The 26,217-nt window shown below is 57.2% G+C and overlaps 2 protein-coding genes across 3 annotated transcripts in view; one reads left to right on the top strand and one right to left on the bottom strand.

Annotated features, from left to right (window-relative positions):
- Nucleotides 1-459: 459 nt before the first annotated feature.
- Nucleotides 460-18,406, bottom strand: ARHGAP9 (Rho GTPase activating protein 9). Its single transcript, XM_055128161.1, has 18 exons — nt 18,042-18,406; nt 10,275-10,599; nt 9,766-9,992; nt 8,166-8,390; nt 7,919-8,041; nt 7,681-7,776; nt 6,508-6,569; nt 6,277-6,367; nt 5,971-6,066; nt 5,616-5,714; nt 5,228-5,369; nt 5,014-5,121; nt 4,643-4,741; nt 4,040-4,117; nt 3,087-3,131; nt 2,725-2,859; nt 1,899-2,004; nt 460-938 (listed from the first exon to the last, which is right to left on the bottom strand). The coding sequence occupies exons 1-18, from the start codon at nt 18,207-18,209 to the stop codon at nt 767-769; spliced, it is 2,397 nt and encodes a 798-aa protein (XP_054984136.1). The 5' UTR covers nt 18,210-18,406; the 3' UTR covers nt 460-766.
- MARS1 (methionyl-tRNA synthetase 1) overlaps nt 17,517-26,217 on the top strand; it is a 17,584-nt gene continuing 8,883 nt past the window's right edge. For both annotated transcript variants that reach the window (XM_004601638.2, XM_055128160.1), the window contains exons 1-9: nt 17,517-17,664; nt 18,422-18,512; nt 18,957-19,035; nt 19,113-19,247; nt 20,146-20,221; nt 20,606-20,778; nt 20,924-21,027; nt 24,761-24,877; nt 24,989-25,192. In XM_004601638.2, coding sequence (XP_004601695.2) covers nt 17,556-17,664; nt 18,422-18,512; nt 18,957-19,035; nt 19,113-19,247; nt 20,146-20,221; nt 20,606-20,778; nt 20,924-21,027; nt 24,761-24,877; nt 24,989-25,192 — 1,088 coding nt within the window. In that variant the 5' untranslated portion in view covers nt 17,517-17,555. The remainder of the gene's footprint in view (nt 17,665-18,421; nt 18,513-18,956; nt 19,036-19,112; nt 19,248-20,145; nt 20,222-20,605; nt 20,779-20,923; nt 21,028-24,760; nt 24,878-24,988; nt 25,193-26,217) is intronic.

Genomic DNA, 26,217 nt, shown 5'->3' with positions numbered 1-26,217 from the left:
AGGGCGTTGGCCTTGCACGAGGCTGACCTGGGTTCGATTCCCAGCATCCCTGAGCACCGCCAGGAGTAATTCCTGAGTTCAGTGCCAGGAGTGACCCCTGTGCATTGCCGGGTGTGACACACACACACACACACACACACACAAAGAAGCAAAGCAGGAATGACTCCACCCCCCTTCCCTCCTGAGTGAAGCTCCCTCACCCCATCCCAGCCCCTGGAAATGGATCCGAAGCCAAGGACAGGGCCGGAGCGGTAGATAGGACAGTGGGTAAGGCATTTGTCCTGCATGCCGGCAAACCTGGGTTCCAGCCCCAGCACCCTACATGGCCCCCCAAGTACAGCCAAGGGTAATTCCTGCCGGGAGTAGTGCCTGAGCACAGAACCAGGAGTAACCCCGGAGCACCGCTGGGGGTGGCCCAAATACCCCACCCCCACCCCTGCAAAAAAGAAAAAAGCTGAGGAGAGAAACACAGGCTCTGTTTTATTTTATTTTGTAGTACACACCCAGCAGTCCTCGGGGCGACACCCAGCCCCCGGCTCTGTGCTCAGGGGTCACGCCTGGCGACGCCCCTGGGCACACGGGATGTCAGGGGTGGAACCTGTGCTTCTTGCATCTAAAGCCTGTGCTCCAGCCCCTGAGTGGCTCCCTGGCCTGGGCATCGGGATTTCCAGGGCAGTTCTCAGAACACCCCCAACGCAACCCCGCCACCCCTGCAGGGCACCCAGCGGAGGTGACGAGTGACACTCGGCTCTCCCTCCTCGCTCGGTCACGGGAAGAGGCTGCAGAAGTCAGTGAGCATCAGTTGCACCAGCTGCCCCGGGTAGAGCGCATGCGCCGCGGGGTCGGCCGTCTCCTGCTCAGGCCGGAACAGAGTTGGTCCAAACACAATCCCCAGGTTGTGGGGGGTCATGCGATTCTCCTCGGAGTGTTCTATCACCCTGGGGGCAAAGGCCGACGGAAGAGGGCTCTGAGGCGCAGCTCTGCCTCTGCCAACCAGCCAGAGAAGAATTCCCCCCCACCCCCGCCACGGGAACCAGGAGAGATTCCCAAGGGGAACGGAGTGGGGACCAGAAGGGGAACCTTCAGGATGGAGTGGAGGTGTGGCAAGGCTACGCCTGTCTCCACAGACGGCCTATCTGACTGCAGTTGGGGGCTGTTTTACTGGGACCCAGCCCGGGCCCACGCAAGGCGAGGGCTTTACTAATGAGTCACACCTCCGGGCCCTGATGGGCTGAGACCCAAGTGGCCTTCCTTTCTCAGACCCGGCAACGTCACTGCCGCTGTCCCAGCAAGAACCTGGCAGAGGGGCTGGAGCGATAGCACAGCGGGTAGGGTGTTTGCCTTGCACGCGGCCGACCCGGGCTCGAATCCCAGCATCCCATATGGTCCCCTGAGCACCGCCAGGAGTAACTCCTGAGTGCAGAGCCAGGAGTAACCCCTGTGCATCACCGGGTGTGACCCAAAAAGCAAAAAAAAAAAAAAAAAGAACCATCAGTAGGTCTGTCTGTCCATCCTTCCTTTTTTGGGTCTGTGTTTCTGTTTTGGGACCACACCCAGCAAAGCTTAGGGCTTACTCCTGTTCCTGTGCTCAGGGATCACAAATGGCAGGCTCAGGCGACCATATGGGTTCTTGGGATTGATCCGGGGAGCCGTGGACAAGGCAAACGCCCTCCTCGTTGTGCTATGGCTCTGGCCCCAGCCCCTGGCTCTTTACTGGTCCCACCTCACGCTGCCCTGCTGCAAAGTCCGGGCCCTGGTGATATGACCCTGACACACAGACCACGTGTTTCCTCCAATCTGTGCACGGGCCTAGATGCTGACTTATCTCAGCCCCACTGAACTGAGTCCCAGTGGCGCCGGCCTCCTCCCTACCCAAACAGATGCTCAGATCTCCTGACCTGCACAAATGCTCCAGGAGGTACCGCAGAGTGTCCTGGTTGGGCTTGGGCATGGAGCTGATTAACTCCTGTATGTGGGACAAGCGCTGCTCTGGTTCTGAGAGTGCTGGAGAGAGAGAGAGAGAGAGAGAGAGAGAGAGAGAGAGAGAGAGAGAGAGAGAGAGAGAGAGATGAGGCATGCTGGGAAATCAGCAAAGGTGCCAGGGGCCAAAGGGTTCATTCTCCCCTCTTGCCTGTGCCCTTGGAAAGCATCATTCATCTATCACAGGTTTTGGTGGGGCCACACCTGGTGGTGTTCAGGCCTTACTCCTGGCACTGTGCTCAGGGATCACCCCTGGCTCCCGGAGGTGCTCAGGGCACTGTCTGCTGTGGTGGGGATTGAACCAGGGTCCAGTGCATGCAAACAGTTTTGCTTTTCACTAAGCATCCCTGAATTTCTTTTCAGCTCAGCCCTCTGAACATTCACCAAGAATACAAATGGAGGGCTGGAGCGATAGCACAGCGGGGAGGGCGTCTGCCTTGCACCTGACCCAGGTTCGATTCCCAGCATCCCATAGGGTCCCCCGAGCACCGCCAGGAGTGATTCCTGAGTGCATGAGCCAGGAGTTACCCCTAAGCATCGCTGGGTGTGACCCAAAAAGCAAAAAAAATAAACAAAAACCAAAAAAACCCACAAATGGAGTTGGCACATAGTCGAAAGCTGTGTCCCGTCTCTGCTCCAGACGGACAAAAGAGTGTGAGGGAACTTCTGTCCTTGTCTGTCCCGCTCGGCCCCTCCCCCACCCCACCACCCACATCCAGTGTTCCCCCCCAAACTACTTCTTACCAAGGGCGGCGCGGAAATGTGGGAGCAGCAGCGGAGGCACCAAAGGCTGGGGGAGCTCCCGGAGGAACAGCTTCAGGGCACCAGTGATGACGTGAATGTCATCCCACTCAGCACCGTCTAAGTCTAAGCAGCTTTCTGGAAGGAGAGAAGGAGGCCCAGCGAGGCTCAGGCGCGAGAGGAACCCAGAGACTGAGAGATCAGGAGCTGGAGAGAAGACCTAGCTAAGGAAAACCTGGGGAGATGGCGAGGGTGAGGAGGGTGACCACATTCACGGAGGAGAACATGGGGTGGGGGGGTCTATGAAATCAGGGGATGTAGGAAACCCCAAGGGTGGGGGGGGGCGGGGACTTTCATGAAAGTACCTTGTCCTGGGAACAGGTATCTGCCATCAGAGGTGACTGCGCGCTCTGCAAATGTATGAGAAAAGATCAAGGGTTAACCTTTCAGTATCGATATTGCAAAGCACAATGCCCAAAATGAGAGAATGAGAGAGAGAGAGAGAGAGAAGAAAAGCACCTGCCATAGAGGCAGACAGGGGTGGGGGGTGACAGGAAGGAACCTGGGGACACTGGTGCTGGGAAATGTGCACTGGTGGAGGGATGGGTGTTGGAATGCTGCACAACTGAAATCCAGTCATGAACAGCTTTGTAAGGGTCTATCTCAGTGATTCAATTAAAAAGCTTAAAAAAAAAGAAAAGATCAGGGGTCCAGAGGCAGGAGTGATAGTAGAGTGGGGTGGAGTGTTTCCCTTACATGTGGCCCACCCAGGTTCGATCCTCAGCATCCCCTATGGTCCCCTGAACACCTCCAGGAGGAATTCCTGCGCTCAGAACCAGGAGTAATTCCTCAGCATAGAGCCACCCCCTGAGCATCCTTGGGTGTGGCCCCCAAACCAAACAAACAAAAAAACAAAAAAAGATCAAGGGTTCTGAATGCAGTTCCATAGACTGGGGAGCGCATCCAAAAGTTAAGCACACACTTATTTCTCTTTGCCAGTGGGAGAGGCGGGTTCTGCCCCCCTTTCCAGCACTGCACGATCTCACGCAGACCCAGCCCAGCCCAGGGCCCAGAGTGAGGCAGAAGGTTCTGGATCCTTGGGCTGGAGCAATAGCACAGCGGGGAGGGCGTTTGCCTTGCACGCGGCCGACCCGGGTCTGATTCCCAGCATCCCATATGGTCCTCTGAGCACCACCAGGAGTAATTCCTGAGTGCAGAGCCAGAATAACCCCTGTGTATTGCTGGGTGTGAGCCAAAAAAGAAAAAAAAAAAAGAAAGAAAGTTCTGGATCCCACTCCCTGCTCACAAGCCTTTTCACCTCTGTCAACCAGGAATCGCAGCTTCTGGACCACCGCCAAGTTCCCGCTGACCCGGTAAATGCCGTCCACACGGAGGCCTAGGGGAGGGAGCAGAGACGGAATCTGGAACTTGGTGTGGGCCGGGAAGGGTTGGAAGGTGACGGGAAGGAGCAAAAGAGGGTCTAGGGGGCTGGAGAGGTAGCACAGCAGGTAGGGCATTTGTCTTGCACGTGGCAGACTGGGGTTCGATTCCCAGCATCCCATAGGGTCTCCTGAGCACCATCTGGGGTAATTACTGAGTGCAGAGCCAGGAGTAATTCCTGTGCATGACCGGGTATGACCCAAAAAGCAAAAATAAATAAATAAATAAATAGGGGCCGGAGTGATAGCACAGCCTTGCACTTGGCCGACCTGGGTTCGATTCCCAGCGTCCCATATGGTCCCCTGAGCACCGCCAGGAGTGATTCCTTAGTGCAAAGCCAGGAGTAACCCCTGTGCATCGCCGGGTGTGACCCAAAAACCAAATAAATAAATAAATAAAAAGAGGGTCTAGGGTGCGGAGGAGGTGGCGTGTCCTAGGGGACTGCTGAAAGGTGGGGTGTTGGGGTGTCTGGGGAAATGACCTCTCTTGTCCACGGCAGCAATACAGAGTCGTAGGAAGTTAGGCACGGTTCCCCCTTCCCGCTGGCACAGAGATTCCAACTGGCAACCGAACACCTGATCTGGGGAGACACAGAAGGGTGCAGGGGTGGGTCCTTGCCTGCCTTCCCCACCAAGCTTCTCTGCACAGATTTTCACCCCAAATTGAGCCGGGGTAGGAACGGGAGCACCCGCCCCCCGCCCACCTGCTGGGCTGCCCTGGAGTGGGGGAGGCGGAAGCAATGATCTCTCGGAAGACCACTGATCCAGTTCTGCCAGCCAAGCTCCCCCTTGGAGCCGTTGAAGACCCCGAAGTGGGCGGATGTCCCACCAGGAGCGCCCCAGCCGTCCTCACCTCGGAGCAGGCCCCGCTCCTGCAGGCTCTGGATGGACGGTCTCTTGGCGATCAGCCGCTTGAGTTTGTTGCGCACTCGGTTTTGCTCCGTCCCTTCAGGGCCGCGACCTGGGAGAGGGTGGGAGGAGGGGAGTGGGAGGAGCGTGAGCACGGCTGCGTGGGGGTGGGGGGGAAGGACCCGCGGGCGCCCAGCCCAGCGCCCATCCGCCTTTACTGGAGATCCGCCGGCCCGCTATCCGCAGCAGAGACTTGGAGAGCGACTCGGGCTCGTCGTCCTCGTCCTCCCCGGCGCTCAGCTCGCCCAGCTCCGCCGGCCCCGCGCCCGACAGTCGCAGCTCCAGGGGGTTCTCCCGGTCCTGCCCGCGCAGGGCGAGGCGGGCCGCGTCGGAAGGGGAAGGGGAGAAATCTGCAGAAGCCCCAGCTGGGTGCAGGGAGACCCTAACGGGCGCCTAGCCCCCCTTCCCGCCCCCCACCCATCGCCACCCCCCATTCTAGGGCTCTGCGCCTACACCGCTGTCCCCCCCCACCACCCCTGCACTGGCTGAACTCTCCGGCCAGACTTGAGCCTCCCCGGGCCCGTCCTGCCGCCCCCAGCCTCTAACCAGGCGCTCGATGACGTCCCGCAGAGCTCGGTACCAGGCGCGCAGCTCCGTCTCCTGGTCCGACTGCAGCAGGAACTCGTGGCCCGGGACCGTCCGGATCTAGGGGGCCGGGGAAAGGCTCCATCAAGCCCCCCGAGGAGGCAAAGCATAGACTTTGCATGGGGGGGGGCGGGGTCCACCCCCTTAGTCCTCCCAAAGCACTGCCAGCAGGGATCCGCCCCCGCTCCCCACCCCCACGCCGTGCCAAGCCGAGTGTAACGAGTGGTCCCTGAGCCCCTCAAAAGTGTGACTCAAAACACAGAAGGCCGAGCGGAGGCGGGTGCGTGACGCTGGAGCCCACGCGGGCCGCACTCACGTGCAGGACGTTGCGGCGGCTGGACAGGTGGCGGCCGTGCGCCAGGGCCGCCCCGCGCAGGTCCACGCTGCTTTCGGGCCGGCTGCCCGCTGGGCCCTGGCAAGGAGAGAAACTGAGGCCACCGGCGCTGCCCCCCGCGCTCGTCCCGGAGGCGGCAGCGGACTGAGATTCCTCCTGGCCCCGCTGCCCGCCCGCACCGCGGTCCCACGCTCTTGGGCTGCCCGGGAGGTCCGAGCGGTGTTCGAAGCCCTCCGGCCCGCCGCCCCCTCGCGCCCCCCGCGCCCTTCTCGCTTCCCGCGCGCTCACCCACACCGCGGAGGGCCCCGGCGGCGGCGGCTCCCGGTAGAACACCAGGCTGTTCCCCGCGAGGACCACCCAGGACGGGCTCCAGTTCTTCCTGCGGGGCGCGGGGCGTTGAGAGAGGCGCGGGCCGGTGGGCGCGGCGCCCCCCCCCCCGCCCCGCACACCCCACTCCCAGCCCGCCCACGGCGCCGCCCGGGCACGCCCCTCCTCGGGAGGGGGGTTCGGGCTTCTCACCTGAGCTTGCGTCCCCCCAGGGCGATTTTGGTCACATTGAGCTGGCCCGACTTCTCCACCTCCTGGAAGCGAAGAGGGGGAGTCAACCAGCCCCCCACAGCCCCCTCCCCAGGAAACTTTCCCCAGGAGCGAGCTCCTTCCAGGTTGGGGGCCCCAGGAGGCTGCCCACCGAACACTCAAAAAGAGGAGGGCGTTTAGGGGGCTGGAGTGACACACAGCGGGGAGGGCGTTTGCCTTGCACGCGGTTGACCTGGGTTCGATTCTCAGCATCCCATAGGGTCCCCTGAGCACCTCCAGGAGTAATTCCTGAGTGCAGAGCCAGGAGGAACCCCTGTGCATTGCCGGGTGTGACCCAAAAAGGAAAAAGAAAGAAAGAAAGAAAGAAAGAAAGAAAGAAAGAAAGAAAGAAAGAAAGAAAGAAAGAAAGAAAGAAAGAAAGAAAGAAAGAAAGGAAGAAAGGAAGGAAGAAAGAAAGGAAGGAAGGAGAGAAAGAGAGAGAGAAAGAAAAAGAGAGAAAGAGAAGAGAGAAGGAAAGAAGCAGAGGAGAGAAAGAAGGAAAGAAAGAGAAGAGAGAAGGAAAGAAAGAGAAAGAGAGAAAGAAAGAAAGAAAGAAAAAGAGAAGGAATGAAAGAGAGAAGAGAAAGAAAGAGAAGGAGAGGAGAGAGAGAGACAGACAGAAAGAGAAAGAAAGAAAGAAAGAAAGAAAGAAAGAAAGAAAGAAAGAGAGGAGAGAAGGAAAGAAGCAGAGGAGAGAAAGAAGGAAAGAAAGAAAGAGGAGAGAAGGAAAGAAAGAGAAAGAGGAGAGGAGAGGAGAGAAAGAAGGAAAGAAAGAAAGAAAGAAAGAAAGAAAGAAAGAAAGAAAGAAAGAAAGAAAGAAAGGGAAAGAGAAGGAATGAAAGAGAGAAGAGAAGGAAAGAGAGAAGGAGAGAAGGAGAGGAGAGAAAGAGAGACAGAAAGAAAGAAAGAAAGAAAGAAAAGAAAGGAAGAAAGAAAGAAAGAAAGAAAGAAAGAAAGAAAGAAAGAAAGAAAGAAAGAAAGAAAGAAAGAAAGAAAGAAAGAAAGAAAGAAAGAAAGAAAGAAAGAAAGAAAGAAAGAAAGAAAGAAAGAAAGAAAGAAATAGTGTCTGCAGAGAAGGACCTGGGGGTCGGGGCTGGGAGTTTCCCGGGGACTTACGTGGGGGTCCTCCAGGAGCTGCGGCAGAGCCGCGGGGGACCTCGGGGCTGCAGCGGGCGGGCCGGGGGCGTGCGGGAGGCGGCGGCCGGGGGAGCCCTGGGGGAGGGGGTTGGAGAAACAGGTGGAAGAACCTTCAACTTGGACTCCCTGGCTGCAGAGGAGAGGGGGTGCGGATGTGGGTGAGGCGGGGGTGTGGTGGGCCGAGAAGATGGCTGCGGGTGCAGGGGCGGAACCTCACCTGGGGGTGGGGCGGCTCGGGGGTCCCCGGCGCTGCGCCCGAGCCCCCGGCCGGAGGCTGCTGCTGCTGGGGGGCGGGGCTGTCCGGGCTCGGGGTCTGCGCGCCCTCCATGGAGCCGGGGTTCTGGAGGGAGGAGACGAGGAGCCACGGGGTCCCCACCCTGCTCGGAGTTCAGGAGGACAAAGGAGGCGACTGGGGGGTGGGGTGGGGGTGGGCGCGGAGGGCCCAGCCGGAGGGCGGGTCTCACCGGGTCCCGGGCACGCGCGCGGCGCGGCGGCTTCCAGGACTTGCAGCCGGTCAGCGAGTGGACGTAGAAGCAGCGTCCCGAGACGGGGTCCAGGTGCTGCTCCCAGGCGTCCAGCGTCTGCAGCGGGGGGCAGGCGGGGCTGGCGGGCGGGGACGGCGGGCAGCGGCGAAGGTCCAGCAGGTTGCAGTACACAGGGGGCTCTGACATGAGAGGCTGGGGTCCCGCCTGCCGGGAGAGAGGGGAAGAGAGAGAGAGAGAGAGAGAGAGAGAGAGAGAGAGAGAGAGAGAGAGAGAGAGAGAGAGAGAGAGAGGTTACCCTTCGGGGTCCCTCCCCGGCCCCCGGCCGAGCCCCCTCCTCCCTCCCTGGCCTTTTGCTCACCGCCAGCTCCAAACTGGGGAACCCCAAGTGCTGGGGCAAGAAACCCTAGTTGTTTTTTTTTTTTTATTCCCTCCCGCAGTCTTTGCTTCTCTCTCCTCACTTCCTGTTGCCAACTTCCCTCCTCCCCCACCCCACCGCACCCAGGGCCCCAGGAAAGGGGAACAGGCTTTTGGTATGTGTGTGGGGGGTGGGTGGGGGGAGTAGTTGAAGAGAGGGCCCCACCCTCACGTCATCCCGGGCTAAAGGGGTCCCGGGCCCGCCGGGGTCTGAGATCCCTGTAGGAGAGCTTAGGTGTGGACATTTCTGGTTTCTTGCACAGGTAAGGAAGAGAGCACGGAGGGGCAGAGAAGGGCAGCTCTGGAGAGGACCTGCCCTGCCGGTGGCCTGAGCTGGCCAGAGGGACACAGGAAGACATCTGCCCTGGGCGGGGCGTCGGGAGGAAGAGAGAGAAGCACCGGGTGAGGGGTTATCCACTCTTCAGGCCCTCTGTCGTCGGGTACGTTCTACATATCTCAGGACCTTTGCTGCTTTCAGCCTTGGCTAGACTCCGGGCTCCTCTGAGTTTCCCTGGCTCAGGTCAACTGTCTCGTCATCTCCTCCGAGATCCCACTTCTTGTTCCATCACAGTCTACCATGTTTTTTCTTCTTGGTAAAACATGCCCCATCGGGGCCCGGAGCGATAGCACAGTGGGTAGGGCGTTAGCCTTACACTCGGCCGACCCGGGTTCGATTCCCAGCATCCCATATGGTCCCCTGAGCACCGCCAGGAGTAATTCCTGAGTGCAAAGCCAGAAATAACCCCTGTGCATCGCTGGGTGTGACCCCCCAAAAAATGCCCCATGGGTACCAAAGGTTTTCTTTTATTCCTTTTTTAAATTTTTTAATTTTTTTTGCTTTTTGGGTCACACCTGGCGATGCACAGGGGTCACTCCTGGTTCTGCACTCAGGAATTACTCCTGGCGGTGCTCGGGGGACCATATGGGATGCTGGGAATCGAACCTGGGTCGACTGCGTGCAAGGCAAAAGCCCTCCCTGCTGTGCTATCGCTCCAGCCCCACCAAAGGTTTTCTTGTTTGTGTGATTGGTTGTCGCCCCTGCTGAGATTCCCTCATGTGTGGAGAATGTGTCTGTCCTGGGCTCTGCGCTGCGGAGAGAGAGAGGCCTGCCAGGCAGTGGCCACTGGCTGCCCAGGCTCTGCGTGGTGGCAGAACTATGACTTACCCTGGTGGCACTGGCCTCCTCCAGCAAGTCTTCCTGGGACAGGGATCTTCCACTTGGTGCTTCCTGGAAGGTCCTCAAGAGGGGGGACCTCAGATTGGTAACACTGACACTTCTACACATCTTGGGGGGGAGAGGAGGAGGCTGTTCAGAAGTTGCCTGGGCCGGGCCGCCGGGAGGTGACTGAGGCAGGTGCAGCTCCTCTAGGGAGCCAGGCAACAACTTCGGCCCTGGAAACCAAGAAATAGGGAGAACAAGGGTGCAAGTGGTCAGCGCTATGAGCACGGGCGTGGGGGGCTCACAACCGGGCAGAGGAAGGTGGAGGAAATGGAGTGCGGCCGAGAGGGCGTGAGACTCGGAGGACCGGCCACAAAGACACCGTAGTGGGGAGTGGGAGTTGGTGGGCCAGAGGGAAAGGGAAGCAGGGGCCTGCAGATGCTTGGGGGGGGGGGGAGAGAAGCCCTTCCCCGGCCCCCAGGAAGGGAGGAGGTGGCGAAGGAAGGCACACGTACCCGGGACCCAGAGAGACTGGCTGGAGGCGTTCTGGGAAGGGATGGATTCCTCGGTCATGTAGGCGGCTGGGACAAAGACGGGCCTGGACGTTGCGGGGGCCCCCAGGCGCCTAGCCAGCCACCAGTCTGCGTTGGTCTTCCGCAGCAGGAGGAACCTGTCCCCTTCAGCCAGGGACACCTGCCGGCCATCCGCCCCCGTGTAGGTGAAGCCGTAGAGGGCGCAGAGCCGGGATCCTCGCGCAGGGCTGCGGGGCGCCCCCAGGCCGAGGGACCCCCAGGTACTTGGCCACCACCTGCCCGAGAGCATCGTGGGGGGCGCAGTCACCTGTGGGAGAAGAGAGCGTTGTTGGAGGACCAGACAAGAACAGGACGGAGCATTCCCACACCGCGTGGCCGGGCCTTCAGGGCCGGGTTCGGAGGGCAGAAAGAAACCCCGGTGAGAGCAGAGGGTGTGGGTAGGGGTCAGTGACATGTCTTGGAGGCTGAGAACCCCTGGATGACGTGTGTGCCGAGGAAGTCTTTAAGGTGAGAGGCTGAGAGAGGATGTGGTCAGTACGGCTGTGAGACCAGCAAGACAGGAAATCAGAGGAGCTGGTCCCCCGGCAAATTATCACGTTTTCTGGGGCCCACCAGAAGACGGGCTGGAGAAGCCCGTTTTGGGTGGTGGAGCGACTCTCGAGCTGGACAGGTAAATGAGAAAAAAAGAATCATGTCTGAGAGAACAGGCAACGAGGCGAGAGTCCGTGACAACAATTTAAATAGGAGGGGCCACAGCCATAGTACGGAGGGTGGGGTGTTTGCTTTGCACGAGACGGATCCGGTTTCCATCCCTCATACCCTGTTTGGTACCTTGAGCCTGCCAGGGTAATCACTGAGCGCTGCTGGGTGTGGCACAAACCCTCCCCTCACAAAAAATAAAGATTAAAATAGGAGCCAGAGGGGGCCAGAGCGATAGCACAGCGGGTAGGGCGTTTGCCTTGCACGCGGCCGACCTGGGTTCAATCCCCAGCATCCCATAGGGTCCCCCAAGCACCGCCAGGAATAATTCCTGAGTGCAAAGCCAGGAGTAACCCCTGAGCATCGCTGGGTGTGACCCTAAAAGCAAAAAAAAAAAAATAGGAGCCAGAGTGAGAGTACAGGGGTGAAGGCACTTGCCGTGTATCCAGCTGATCCAGTTCAGCCCCTGGCAGCACAGAAGGGTCCCCTGAGCACCACCAGGAGTGACCCTTGAGCACAGAACCTGCAGTAGCTCCTGAGGACTTCAGGGTGTGGTCCCCAAGTTCAAAACTGCCCTCCTCCAGAGATTGTATAAAGCGTGTGGCCCTGCAGAGGTATCCCAGCGGGCCGTGTGCGTGCACTCTGCCCGGGATCGAGCATGGCCTGGAGCAACTGCCCGAGCTGGGAGTCGCCTGGCCCTGAGTGTGGCCCAAACCCCCCTCCCCAGCATAAAAATAAAATGCAGTTTGTGATCCGGTATGAAATTTACATACTAGCAATGTTTCCGTTAGCGATGACCTCAACCCCGAAGCCTTACGCTTCCTGTGTACTCAGACATAGACTCAAAGCCAGGAAAACAGACCACGTCGAAGAGAACAAAAGTGGCTGCAGAAAGAGGGGTTCAGAGTTAGAGGGAGAGGTGAACTTTTCCTCCTCCTCCTCCACCTCCTCCGAAAGGACGTGTTTTGGGGAACTGAGAAGCCTTGATATACGCCGCTGGGGAGGGGCCCTTCTGCACTGTGGCTTCATTCATTTGCACTTGACTAAGCAACTTCCTCCCCTGTGGAAGGATCTTAGTTAGGTACTGGGAGAAAGCCCAGAGCCAAGCTCTTGCCTTGTCCAGTTCACTAGTTAGGAAAGGCTCTGGGGGCTGGAGCAATAGCACAGCGGGGAGGGCGTTTGCCTTGCATGCGGCCCACCCGGGTTCGATTCCCAGCATCCCATAGGGTCCTCTAAGCACCACCAGGGGTAATTCCTGAGTGCAGAGCCAGGGGTAACCCCTGTGCATAGCCAGGTGTGACCCAAAAAAAAGCAAAAATAAAAAATAAGATAAAATAAAGAACAGCTCTTAGTGGGTGACTCTGCACTGACGAACTAGAACTGAGTCAGGAAGCTAGAGCTGAGCTATGAAGAAGTAGTCCAGTACGTGACGATACTTACGAGTGTCGAGACACATGTCAGCTGTTCTCCACTGAAAAGTGGGAAGTGACCCTCTCTATCACCAGAGTTTTTTATTTTTAAATTTTTTTTATTGAATCACCGTGAGAACAGTTACAGAGCTTTCCAATTTAAGTCTCGGTCATACAATGCTCAAACACTCATCCCTTCCCCAGTGCACATTTTCCACCACCAAGAACCCCCGTCTATCCCCCACCCCGCCTCCCCCTGCCTGTGTGGCAGACGATTTCCACTTTACTCTCTCTCCACTTTGATCACATTCAATATTTCGACAAGAGACCCACCATTATCATTTGGAATCCTCCCCAACACTCAGACCTGCCAGTAAGGCATCATTAGATCATTTGCTTTCTGTTGCTGATTATGAAGAGAATATTCTTTTAGTAATAAGTCTGGAGGGGTTTCTGCCAAAGGCCTCTGGGTCCCGAGATTGGTTTGTGTGCCTCTCTTCACCAGAGTTTTAAAGCCCGTACTTTGCGTCTCTTCCTTACCTGACCACTCCTCTTTCTCCTTCTCTGTTTCCTCTCTTTCGCCTCTGCACCTCGCGTTTCTGTCCAGGCTGGAGAGGTGGGGAAAGGCGTGCCCGCCCCTTGGTGACCTCAGAGAGTCAGCCCTCTTCCCAGCATGTGACCTGAGGGCTGGCTTGCCGGTACTGAGATTCAGCTTCACTGACTTTCATTCGCTCCACTTTTTGGTTTGCTTTTCGGGGGGCCACACCTGGCTTACTCCTGACTTGCTCTCAGGGATCACACCTGGCAGGGCTCAGGGGACCATAGGGAATGCCAGGAAACAAACCTGGGTCAGCTGCACGCTAGGAAAAAGCCTTCCCTACTGCACTGTCCCCATGGCCCCCATTTGCTGACTTTGAACCCGTGCTGAATCCTACCCTTCCATTCATCCTTCCTACTTCCGAAATGTAAAATATCGGCCAACTTCACTTATTCACTCATCTGATATTTGCTAAATGCTCAGATCCCCTTCTTTTCTACCTTTTCTGACACTTCTCCTACACTTTATCTCCTGTCTTTTCATCTGCTTTGTTTGTTTTTGGACTACACCTGGGAGTGCTCAGGGGTTACTCTTGACTCTGCACTCAGGAGTTACTGCTCCAGGCAGTGCTCAGGGGACCACATGGGACGTTGGGGATTGAACCTGGGTTGGTAGGGCCCCTGCAAAGCCTATCACTCTGGTCCTGGTTGGCTTATTATTATTATTTTTTAAAGAATGAGGGTTGGGGGGCTGGAGCGATAGCACAGTGGGTAGGGCGTTTGCCTTGCACGTGGCTGATCCGGGTTCAATTCCCAACATCCCATATGGTCCCCCAAGCACCACCAGGAGTAATTCCTGAGTGTAAAGCCAGGAGCAACCCCTGTGCATCGCAGGGTGTGTCCCAAAAAGAAAAAAAAAAGAAGGCCTCTTTTAATCCCTTGGAGTTGGATAGGTCTGAGGGATATTCAGTAATTCCCAGAAGATAAGAAGCTGGAGCTCCGAATTAGCACACGGCCAGTTGTGTGTATGCACTACAAAAAGGGGCACAAGCCCTCTCTCAAACATGGCAACTGAAAATACATGCAAGCGCCATAGCCAGAAGTGCAAACTTTTTTTTTTCTTTTGCTTTTTGGGTCACACCCAGCGATGCACAGGGGTTACTCCTGGCTCTGCACTCAGGAATTACCCCTGGCGGTGCTCAGGGGACCCTATGGGATGCTGGGAATCGAACCCGGGTGGGCTGCGTGCAAGGCAAATGCCCTCCCCACTGTGCTATCGCTCCAGCCCCATGCAAACATTTTTTTCTTTTTTGAGTCACATCCGGCAATGTACAGGGGTTCCTCCTGGCTCTGCACCCAAGGAATTACTCCTGGCGGTGTTGGGGGGGGGCCCTAAGAGATGCTGGGAATTGAACTCGGGTGGGCCGCGTGCAAGGCAAACGCTCTACCCGCTGTGCTATGGATCCAGCCCCAAGAAGTGCAAACTTTGATGAGCCCCTAAGAGTCATCGTTCCCAGAAGCCAGGGTCTGGGAGTTCCTAATTCTCAAGTTAGGAGTTCCACAGGAAGCCCCACCACCCCCCCGCCATCACTTTGACTTTTTCGATGCCCTCAGCCTTGCCCTGCCCTTCTCTGTTGTTGCTGCTGCTGCTAAGACAGCGCAGCAACCTCTCGGGGGAGCATCACAACTCCTAGGCCTCGACTGGACTGTGAGACCAGCGCATACATGGGTCAAGACTGCAAGTAAAGGAGTATGTCAAGGCCAGGTGCCGGGTAACCGCAGCTCATAGCAACGACAAAGAAGGGGAGGGGGGGCGGGAGGTAGGAGTCACAACAAAAAGAAAGCAAGTCAGTGGTGGCAGATGTAAAACTTTCTGTGGGTTCCTGGGAATTCGGAACCACTTGCACTCACCAGCGTTTGCCCTTTCTGGCGGTGGCACTTGCATGTCTTTTTAGTTGTGGTGTTTGAGTGGGTCGCATCCCTTTCTGTGATGCATACGCGTGTCCGGCTGTGGTGCGGTGCGGTGGCTCACAGACATCAGAGTTGCCAGGTTGAAACTTAGTGTATGCGAGGTATCAGATATTTGAACTCAAGACCACACGCTTGCCAGACGTGTAATCTTAGTCACTGAACTATGCCTCTGGGACTACCATAACTTTCATGTTTCGAAGATTATTTGAGGACTGGGAGATGGCTCAGCTGACTGAAGTATAGGCTCTGCGGGTGGGAGCCCTCGGCTTGGTCCCTGGCACTGTATGGTTCCTATGAGCACCGATGGGAGTGACCCTGAGCACTGAGCTTGGAGTAGCCTCAGAGTACTTCCAGGTGTGTCCCCAAACAAAATCAAAGAGATTACTTGATTTTTCATGTTTCTGGGAGGTGAGTTCTGCCAAGTCAAAAGACTGCATTTATTTCACTGACAATTGTTCAGTGCCTTATTTCTTGTCACCGTGACCTCTGTGCTTGTTTCTTCATCTATGAGAAGCAGAGAAGTTATAGCTTACAAGTTTATGGGGCAAGACCTGGGGAGAGAGCTCAGAGGTCTGTGGCACATGCCTGCCAGGCACCACATGATGCCACGTGTTCTGCACAGAACAGTCTCTGCAGTCTCCGGGGTCACTAGGTAACTCCCCACTCCCCAGCCCCGCAAATAAAAACGAAACTGAAAACAGGAATTTGGGTAGAGCTCTGTTTGTTTGTAATTTTTCAGACCCACGTGGCATTGTGGGGCGATATTCGGCCAGCGGGAGAGCTGGTTGCTCCCCCGAAGTGCTCATGCAGAGTGGGTGCTCTTGCCCTTCGACTTGTCTCAGGATGTTACCGATTGTGCTTTCCAGTTCTTTCCTTCCTTCCCTTTCTTTTTCTTTCTTCCTTCCCCCCCTTTTTTTTGCCACTCCCAGCAGTGCTCAGGGGTTACTCCTGGCCCTGCAGTCAGGAATTACTCCTGGCAGAGGACCATATGGGGATAGAACCTGGGGCAGCTAGATGCAGGGCAACTGCCCTACCTGCTGATTATCACTCTGGCCCTGATTATGCTTTCTTGTATAATCACTGTAATCCCGTTGATCATTGATTTGCTCCAGCGGGCACCAGTAATGTCTCCATTGTGAGACTTGTTGTTACTGTTTTTGGCATATCGAATACACCATGGGAGCTTGCTAGGTTCTGCCCGGCAGGTGAGATACTCTCGGTAGCTTGCCGGGCTCTCTGAGAGGGATCAAGGAATCGAACCCAGGTCAGCTGCGTGCAAGGCAAATGCCCTACCCGCTGTGCTAACGCTCCAGCCCTTGTATTCTTGTATAAAATACATTTATTGCCACACTCATTGATTTCTTATTTCCTCTCAACCCCACCTTTCCTGAAACAGGCTCCCTTTCCCCCAGTATTATCAGCTGCAAAAAAAAAACACCTTGGTATTATATCAGTATTTGTTATATTCTTTTTGGAGGGGCATGGAATTGGGAGGAATATACCTGGCTGTGCTTAGGGCTTATGCCTGGCACTTGTGATCAGGGGTCACTCCTGGCAGTGCTTGAGGGACCATACCATAGTGTCTGGGATCAAACTGGGTGGTCACATGCAAGGCAAGCCCCGTACCCTTACCTCTGTGCTATCTTTCTAGCTCCTCTACACTAATTTCTATTGCGGTACTGAAAAAATGTATGTTAACTTCCAGTTCACAAACTCATGATTTCTTTTTGTTTCTGGGCCACACCCAGTGATGCTCAGGGTTACTCCTTCTGGCTCTGCATTCAGGAATTACTATTGGCAGGGCTCAGGGGACTATATGGGTGCCAGGGATTGAACCCAGGTGGGCCGTGTGCAAGGCAAGCACCCTACCCGCTGTGCTATCATTCTGGCCCCCATAAAGTCATGATTTCTTGTGAATGACACCAGCGGTGAGGGGGTGAGGTGGGGGGAAATAGTCCTGGCTCTGTGCTTGGGTAGGTAATGCTATAGTACAAGTGGTGCTGTGTGTGGGGTACCTTGAGATGCTGGAATAGAACCGGGACCTCAGATTTGCAAGGGAAATAAATGCTAAGTGACAGCGTTGTTCTTGATCCAAAACTATGATTCCTGGGGCCCGATATATACTACAGAGGGTAAAGTGTTTGCCCTGCACGCAGCCCACTTGGGTCTGATGGATTTCCGGCATCCCAGGTGGTCCCCCAAACACTGCCAGGGGTGATTCCTGAGTGCAGAACCAGGAGTAAGTCCTGAGAATCGCCGGGTGCGGCCCCCAAAACAAAACAAACCCAAAATTAATTAAAATTAAACTCAAAAGAAGAGCTGGCTATTGATACTAGCTCCTGTGGCGAAATCGCGGCTTGACCGCATCAGAGCATAAAAGCGCGGGCGCTCCAAAAGACCAGACACATCTACCCTTGTACCAAACGTAGTGCCGTTCTAGCACTGCGCCTGCAGCCTCTCGGTCTCTATGGCACTCATTTCCGGTTTCCTAGTGTTGCATGCTGGGAGTGGTAGTCTCCGCTCCCGGGGCGGCGCGTGGGGAATGGCTCCCTCCCGAACTCCATTTCCCGGCGTGCCTTGCGGCGGCCACCCACCCCGCAGGCTTGGAGGCCGGTTCCGGTTGCATCAGCGTGGGAGCCTCGGCGAAATGAGACTGTTCGTGAGCGAGGGCGCCCCGGGGACCCTGCCCGTGCTCGTTGCAGCCGGCAGGGCCCAGGGCCGAGCGGAGCTGCTCATCAGCACCGTAGGCCTGGAAGGTAGTCGGGCTGGTGCTGGTGGGCGGTGCAAGAGGGGACCCGCGGCCGCCGGGTCTGCAGTTGCCCTCACCCACCCCCACCTCATTCACTCCGCATCCGCCGCCAGCATCATCCCGTCGGTCCCTCTTTACGGCCAGTTCCATGTCATCACTCACGCCCCTTAGTTTTCCCCAGGGTACCCTTGTCTCTCGCCTCCCATCCTCTCTCGGCAGCCCGAGACACCTTGGCAGCCTCGCGCGCCCACCGGGAGCCCCCCGCGCCCCCCGGCCCACGCTCGCGCGAGTGCTCCCGAGCCCCTCTGTCGCTCGAAGGGAAGTCTCCCTCCCTCTCTTTCAACACGAGACAAAAACACCCCCAAATCCCCCTTTGCTGCTCACCATTCCCAGCGCACAGTTGGTGGGACCCTTCGCGCGGGTGTCCGGCCGGTCCTCGTTTCCCCACGGTGACGATCCCGGACCGTTCTCGGATATCCTCTTTACTTCCGATTGTTCCCGTCCTTGGCTGCTGCTCGGCCCCAGCCCCGCCACCTCCTCTGCAGTCCCCATCTGTTGTTTCCAGCTGGCCTCAGCGAAACACCTGCTGGTGTCGCCAGCTTGTGCCGGACCCCACCCCCTCGCCTTGCCACGCTCCTATCCCGGACCCTCTGCCTTGAGACCGCACCTCTTTCTTCTCCCTTCGCCCCCTGAACAACGTCGAGCTGTCCTAAGTCGATAGTTTCTGTTTTCCTTGTTTTCACAAATCTTCTCTCCTGTTGCAGAGTGCGTGGTCCCCTTCCTGTCCCGGCCTAAGATTCCTGCTTTGCAGTTGGATAATGGCAATTATCTCTTCTCCACCAGTGCGATTTGTCGGTCAGTACTGCTCTCGGGGTGAGGTGGTGGTTGAGTTTAATCGGGACTTATCTATTCTCTCTGTGGTCTTATTCACAGCCAGTGCTCTCTGATTGGTAGACCAGTGGACCTCTTCCTCTATTTTTCTTCTTCTTCTTTTTTTTCTTTTTGGGTCACACCTGGTGATGCACAGAGGTCACTCCTGGCTCATGCACTCAGGAATTACCCCTGGCGGTGCTCAGGGAACCATATGGGATGCTGGGAATCGAACCCGGGTTGGCCACGTGCAAGCCAAACACCCTACCCTCTGTGCTATAGCTCCAGCCCCTATCTTTCTTCTTTTCTTTCCCCCAGCCTGCGGAGCTCAGGGCTTATTCCTGCCTTGCATGCAAGGAGAGCACTTTCCCTCTATGTTATCTCTCTGACCCAAACAGGCTTCTTATCGCCCCTTCTCTCCCTGGGTAGATACTTCTTTCTCCTGTCGGGCTGGGAGCAGGATGACCTCACCAACCAGTGGCTGGAATGGGAAGCGACTGAATTGCAGGTAAGACTGAGGCTTGGGGAGGGCAGCCAGGCCCTTGCTCTGCCTGACCGTCCTGATCTGTGTCCCTTGCATTTTAGCCAGCTTTATCTGCTGCCCTCTACTATTTAGTGGTCCAAGGCAAGAAGGGGGAAGATGTTCTGAGCCCGGTGCGGAGAGCCCTGACCCACATTGACCATAGCCTGAGTCAGCGGAGCTGGCCTTTCCTGGCTGGGGTGAGTTGGGCCTCGAGGAGGGGTCCAGGGAAGGGTGTACGTTATAAGAGTTAAAGACTGGAGGGCTAGGGGCTGGAGCAATAGCACAGCGGGCAGGGTGTTTGCCTTGCACGCGGCCGACCCGGGTTCGATTCCCAATATCCCGTATGGTCCCCTGAGCACCGCCAGGAGTAATTCCTGAGTGCATGAGCCAGGAGTAACCCCTGTGCATCGCCAGGTGTGACCCAAAAAGCAAGGAAAAAGAAAAAAAGACTGAAGGGTTGAAGGGCTGGAGCGATAGCACAGAGGGTAGGGTGTTTGCTTTGCACGTGGCCAAACCTGGTTTGATTCCCAGCATCCCATATGGTCCCCTGAGCACCGCCAGGAGTAATACCTGAGTGCATGAGCCAGGAGGAACCCCCCTGCATCGCCAGGTGTGACCCAAAAAGAAAAAAAAAAAGGACTGTAGGGCTGGAGCCATAGTAATAGTGCAGTGGATAGTGGATACGGTGCTTGGCTTGTATGCAGCCGACCTGGGCTCAGCCCCTGGCCGCCCACATGGTGCCCTGAACCTGCCAGGAGTGATTCCTGGGTGCAGAGCCAGGAGTAACCCCTGAGCATTGCTGGGTGTCACCCCCATAACAAGGAGGAAGAAAAGAGAAAGACTGCAGGGGCTGGGCTTGTAGCTCAGGGGTAGAGCACTTGCCTTACATATGGTGCTGGGGTTCGAACCTGGGTAGACCGCATGCAGGGCAGATGCCCAGCCCGCTATACTATTTCTCCAGGCCTGGGTTGAGATCTTTAGAATGTGTAACGTGGCGTGTGACACAGTCCGCGTGGAGGGGTAACAGATGTGGTGATGCGTGTTGGACAGAATGGAATGCCTCAGCCGGGCACTGACTTTTCTTTCCCGCCAAAGGAGACAGAATCTCTTGCTGACATCGTTCTGTGGGGCGCGCTCTACCCGTTACTCCAAGACCCCACGTACCTTCCTGGTAAGAATCACGCGCATGGCTCCATCCGCAGCCCTGTGGCCTAGCGTGAGAGCACGGGCAGCAGAATAGTGGGGGGCTCCGGGGGTCCGGCAGAGGAGAAGGAAGATGCCCGGGGTAGGGCTGGAGCGATAGCACAGCGAGCAGGGTGTTTGTCTTGCACACGGCCGACCCGGGTTCGATTCCCAGCATCCCATATGGCCCCCTGAGCACTGCCAGGGGTAATTCCTGAGTGCAGAGCCAGGAGGAACCTTTGCGCATCGCCGGGTGTGACCCAAGAAGCAAAAAAAAAAAGAAGATGCCCCGGGCAGCATGAAGACGAGGAGGATGACTCGGGGCTGCCTTCCCGGCTTGATGTTCCCCCTCTTTGCTCGCTCTCTCCGGCAGAGGAGCTGGGCGCCCTGCACACCTGGTTCCAGACCTTGAGCTCCCAGGAGCCCTGTCAGCGCGCGGTGGAGACGGTGCTGAAGCAGCAGGGGGTGCTGGCCCTCCGGCCCTACCTCCAGAAGCAGCCCCAGCCCAGCTCCCTGGAGGGGAGCACTGTGAGCAATGAGCCTGAGGTCCGCAGGGTCCCTCCAGAACCTCAGCGCCTGAGGTTGGGGGCGGGGGGCGGGGTGGAGGGGTTGGGGCTTTCCCGGGAGCGCGAGGGGCGGGGGTCTGTGCTCTCTGGCCCCGTCGCCTGCTGACGCCCGTCCCGGTTCCCAGGAGGTGCTCGCCAGCCTCTCCGAGGAGCAGATCGCCTCGGCCGTCGCCGCCTGGCACCAGGGACTGGGCAGCCTGCCCGCCCTCCGGCCGCAGCAGAAGCCCGTGTGAGTAGGCCCCGGGCCCGCCCTGGCGCGGAGGCGCTTTTCCTGGGCTGGGTGTTCCTCTTCCTCCTTTTTTTTCCCTCTTCTGTTGTCTTTGTTGCATTTCGGGGAATCACACTCGGGCGTGGTGTGCCCGGGGCAGGTTGCAGCCCGGTGTGGCATGGCGCAGGGCACGGAGTGCAGGGCATCATCCCCGTGAGCGGGCGTGGAGACTGCAGGGATCCGCCCCCAGACTCGGCTCTAGGTAGAAGCTGCAGGAACGACACCTGCACCGGGGCCTGTCTCCATCCTCAGTCTCTCTCTCTCTCTCTCAAATTTTCTGTTTGTGGGGCTGGAGCGATAGCACAGCAGGTAGGGCATTTGCCTTGCATGGGGCCCACCTAGGTTCAATTCCTCCGTCCCTCTCGGAGAGCCCGGCAAGCTACCGAGAGTATCCCACCCGCACGGCAGAGCCTGGCAAGCTCCCCGTGCGTATTGGATATGCCAAAAACAGTAACAACAAGTCTCACAATGGAGACGTTACTGGTGCCCGCTCGAGCAAATCGATGAACAATGGGACGACAGTGCGACAGTGCTACTTTAAATTAAGTTCTCTGAGGACAGTATAGAGGGAGGAGGTGGGGAGGGCGAGATTGGGTCTAGGGAGTGGGGTCCGAGAGCGGGGCTCCCTGTGCCTCTTCCAAGCTACCTTTTCAGAGAGGCCTCTAAGCTAATTTCCTCATATTTTGCATACCATCCTGTTCTTGGCTTTCATCGAACTTACCAACATTTGTAATTAGATGTGCTTTTAAAATACCCATCGAGGGGCTGGAGTGATAGCACAGCGGATAGGGCGTTTGCCTTGCACACGGCCAACCCGGGTTCGATTCCCAGCATCCCATATGGTCCCCCGAGCACCGACAGGGGTAATTCCTGAGTGCATGAGACAGAAGTAATCCCTGAGAATCGCCAGGTGTGACCCAAAAAGCAAAAACAAAACAAAACAAAACAAAAAAATACCCATTGAGGGGCCAGAGTGATATAGTACACTAGGTCGGGCATTCGCCTTGCACACGGCCATCCGGGTTCTATCCCTGGCATCCCTTATGCTCTCCCAAGCCTAACAGAAGTAATTCCTGAGTGCAGAGCCAGGAGTAACCCGAGTATCACCGGGTGTGGCCCAACAACACCCCCCACCCCGCAAAAAAAAAAAAAATCAATAAAATAAAATACCGGTCAAGCTTACTAGACTCAGTTCCACAAAAGCAAAGACCCTCGGGGCGGGGGTGGGGTGGCCTCTGGGGCAGAGGGGGACGGGGAGCAGAGGGGCGGGGGTGATGCTGACCACAGTGCTCCGTGCTTAGGGGTTGCTAAGAGGCCAGTGGCTGCAGAGCTGGACATTCCAGAAGCTGCCGGTCCAGATGCTCTCGAGAGCTGAGCAGTGATTCTCGCGTACTTGGGTGGTTGTGCATGGTTCTTGGAATGCGGGCACCTCCCCCCCCCCCCCCGCCTGTGTGCCTGGAATTCCGAGGCTAGTTCTGTCCTGCCCTTCTCCAGGGCTCCAGCCAGGCTGAAGGGCTCCGTCCTCTGGAAGCGCGCACCACCACCTACCGATGTAATTGTCTCTTACACGGCTGTCTGCTCACTGATTGCTGTGTCGATTGAAGCAGAGGCTAGCCCTAACCTTGGCCAGTGGCTAGCATCAAGCGTCAGATATTTTCTAGATATTAATAAGATTTGAACACATTGGGGCAAGTCTTTTGTTTATCTGCTTATTTGGAGTTTTCCTTTTCCTTTCTTTTTTTTCCTTTTTGGGTCGCACCCATCGATGCACAGGGATTATTCCTGGCTCATGCACTCAGGAATCACTCCTGGCGGGAGACCCTATGGGATGCTGGGAATGGAACCGGGATTGGTCGCATGCAAGGCAAACGCCCTCTCCGCTGTGCTGTCGCTCCAGCCCCTGGAGTTTTTCTTGACTTCCTTTCATGGATTCCATCTAGGAGGCACTTTGGAAGGAATGGCAGAAAGGAGGAAGACGTTTCTGGGTGTCTGTATGGACCAACATGTTTGAATGCCTGTGTTAGGAAGGGACATTGCACATTAGAGTGATGGGCTTAGTGTGAGGGAATCCTCCGAATGTTCGTTGATGGCAGCCGTGACGGTCATGGTGAGCTCCCGTGGCACCCGGGACAGAAGGGCTTGGCAAATGATGGGGCGGCGTAATTGTAGGTTGCAGATGGCTGAAAGGCTGAAAGGCATCGTTAGCTCTCAGTGCCGCGCGTGGGGGGTGGCCAGGTTGTGAGCCCAGCTGGGCGGGCGAGGCCAGTGACGCCGACGCCTGCAGTGTGTGGCCGCAGAGAGCAGACCGAGAGGCTGGAGCCGGAGCGTGGGGGAAGGGAGCTTGCCTCGCATGCAGCCGCCTCGGGTTCGATTCTGGCATCCTCTAGGGGGCCCCAGGCACCGCCAGGAGTGATTCCTGAGTGCAGAGCCAGGAGGAACAAGCAAGATGGCAAACTGAGCCGTGAGGCTAGGCGCGAGCTCGGAGTAGGGCGGAGCGAGGCTGTGTGAGGGATGTCGCCGTGCTCGTTGGTTTGAGTTACGCTGTTTATTTATTTATTTTTTAAATTTTGGCTACACCTTAGTGTGATTCCCTCACACTAAGCCCATCACTCTAATGTGCAATGTAGCTTCGGGCTGACTACTGGAGGGACTCGGGACCACAGGCGGTGCTGGGCATTGAACCTGAGCCGGCTGCGTGCAGGGCAGGTCCCCGCCCGCTGTGCTTTCTCTCCGGCCCTGAGTTGGCTCTGAGGAAATGGCAGGCATGGTTTGGGGGGCGGGGGGCCAGGTTGTACCCCTGGTCTGGGTGGGGGCAGGCTCTCACTTGTGATTGATCCTGCCGACAGCTCCTGGGAGAAAGGGGGGGGTTCTCCAGTGGCCTCGGGGTCCAGAGAGTGGGACATGATGGCGACTGGATAGGGCCTTGCAGGTTTTCCTTTTCCTTTTCCTCTTTTGCTAGTGCCTGGGAAGGTGGAGCTTAAGAGAGAACATGGGCGGAGGCCGTGACTGTAGTCAAGAGTGTGGTAGCTGAGTGTTGGGACAGGGGTCTGTAGGAAGAGTCAGGTCACTGTATTACAAGGAGCCTGTATTTTAGTATTGTTATTATTATTGGGCTGGAGCGATAGCACAGCGGTTGGGCGTTTGCCTTTCACTCGGCCAACCCGTGTTCGATTCCTCCGCCCCTCTCGGAGAGCCGGGCGAGCTACCGAGATTATGGAGCCCACATGGCAGAGCCTGGCAAGCTACCCGTGTGTATTGGATATGCCAAAATCAGTAACAATAAGTCTCTCAATGAGAGACGTTACTGGTGCCCGCTCGAACAAATCGATGAGCAACAGGATGACAGTGACAGTGATGATGATGATGCTGATGACGATGATGATTTTTTTTTGCTTTTTGGGTCACACTTGGCGATGCTCAGGGGTTACTCCTGACTCTGCACTCAGGAATCACTCTTGGTGGTGCTCACGGGACCATTTGGGATGCTGGGAATTGAACCTGGGTCAGCCGCGTGCAAGGGAGCCTATATTTTTAACTCTAGGGGAATCCTCGGCTTTGAGGGGGATTCACGGGAGCAAAGGCTGAGTTGAACGTGACCCCGAGACTCTTGAGCAGATCTCTCCCTGGGGTTCCGGTCCCTCACCATCTCCCAGGGCCTGTTCTACTCTCTCTTTGTCTCTCTCTGCCCTCGCAGCTTGCCCGTGGCCGGGGAAAGGAACGTGCTCATCACCAGTGCCCTCCCGTACGTCAACAACGTCCCCCACCTGGGCAACATCATTGGCTGTGTGCTCAGTGCCGACGTTTTTGCCAGGTGAAAGCAGGTGCCGGGGGAGGCGGCGCCTGTTGGGGGAGCGGGCCGGGACCCGGGGTGCCTCCAGGGTGGAGGCCGGGGGGATCCCTGGATCACTCGACTCCCCTCCAGGTACTCGCGCCTCCGACAGTGGAACACCGTGTACCTGTGTGGCACCGATGAGTACGGCACGGCGACGGAGACCAAGGCCATGGAGGAGGGGCTGACCCCGAAGCAGATCTGCGACAAGTACCACGCCATCCATGCTGACATCTACCGCTGGTTTAACATCTCATTCGATTTCTTTGGCCGCACCACCACGCCACATCAGACGACGTAGGTTTCCTCTCGTCAGGCAGGCCCCGGAGGGGGGTCTCGGGCTGGGGGGGCCGCGGGGAGGTCATCAGTCGCAGACTCCAGGACGGTAGGGCCACCTGCTCGGCTTGAATCCGAACGTGCCCTGAAATGTGTCAAGAGGCCGGGCCTGCGGTGTATGCAGACACCCCGACCGAGGCCCGAGGGGCCGCTGAGACTGGACTGGGGCCCCGGGGCGCCCCTGCCTGCCCTCTGCACTGTCCCTTCCGCATCTCAGGCTGTCCCCTCCCGCCCCGGTGCAGTTACTGCAGTGCCCTCCTGCTCCCCCCGCCCGGGAGACACCCCCTCTGGCCCCGCGCCCGAGACCACTCTCGGGGCTCCGGAGTTGAGCAGGTGTGCGGACTCCACTCTTCGGACACTCGAGAGTGGGCCTCGGGCGGGTGGGCCTCGGTGGGTGATGCGCGCGCCTTGTGTGCACGCGGCCAGGGTTCAGTTCCTGGGGCCAGAAGTGAAAAGACCTGCCTGATCCCATCCGTTTGGAGAGTCGTGTTCATGGAGAAGATGAAACAGAGAAGTCGGTCATCAGTCAAAGGCAATCGTAGGGGCTGGAGCGATAGCACAGCGGGGAGGGCGTTTGCCTTGCAGCCGACCCGGGTTCAATTCCCAGCATCCCACAGGGTCCCCTGAGCATTGCCAGGAGTAATTCCTGAGTGCATGAGCCAGGAGTAAGCCCTGTGCATCGCTGGGTGTGACCCAAAAAGCAAAAAAAAAAAAAAAAAAAGGGCAACTATAAGGGGTCGAGAGGGCCGAGGCCCTGAGTGGGCTCCCTAGACCCCCCTGCCCAGTGTCACTAGGTGTGTCCCCGTTGGCTCAGGAGTGCCACATGAGTGCCACAGTGAGAAATAAAGGGTTGCGGGAAGGGACTCTGGGGGGCAATGGATGAGGGGTCCGGGCCGTGTGTGAAACTCTCCTAGATGAACAGACAGGCCGTTGCCTTGAGGGGCCGCTGCCTGCCGTCTTCAGCACCTTGGGCATGCTGAAGGGGG

The sequence above is a fragment of the Sorex araneus genome, chromosome 2 (assembly GCF_027595985.1).
Source record: "Sorex araneus isolate mSorAra2 chromosome 2, mSorAra2.pri, whole genome shotgun sequence".
NCBI lineage: Eukaryota > Metazoa > Chordata > Mammalia > Eulipotyphla > Soricidae > Sorex > Sorex araneus.
This window is presented reverse-complemented; position numbering and strand designations above follow the sequence as displayed.

Excerpts from the sequence above, each read along its gene's own strand:
- ARHGAP9 (XM_055128161.1), bottom strand. The coding sequence starts at position 18,209 with ATGGGGACTGCAGAGGAGGTGGCGGGGCTGGGGCCGAGCAGCAGCCAA. Across the intron at positions 6,067-6,276 it reads CGGGGCCCTCCGCGGTGTGG|GGCCCAGCGGGCAGCCGGCC; the intron begins GTGAGCGCGCGG and ends TCTCCTTGCCAG. Across the intron at positions 3,132-4,039 it reads GCGATTCCTGGTTGACAGAG|AGCGCGCAGTCACCTCTGAT; the intron begins GTGAAAAGGCTT and ends ATACATTTGCAG.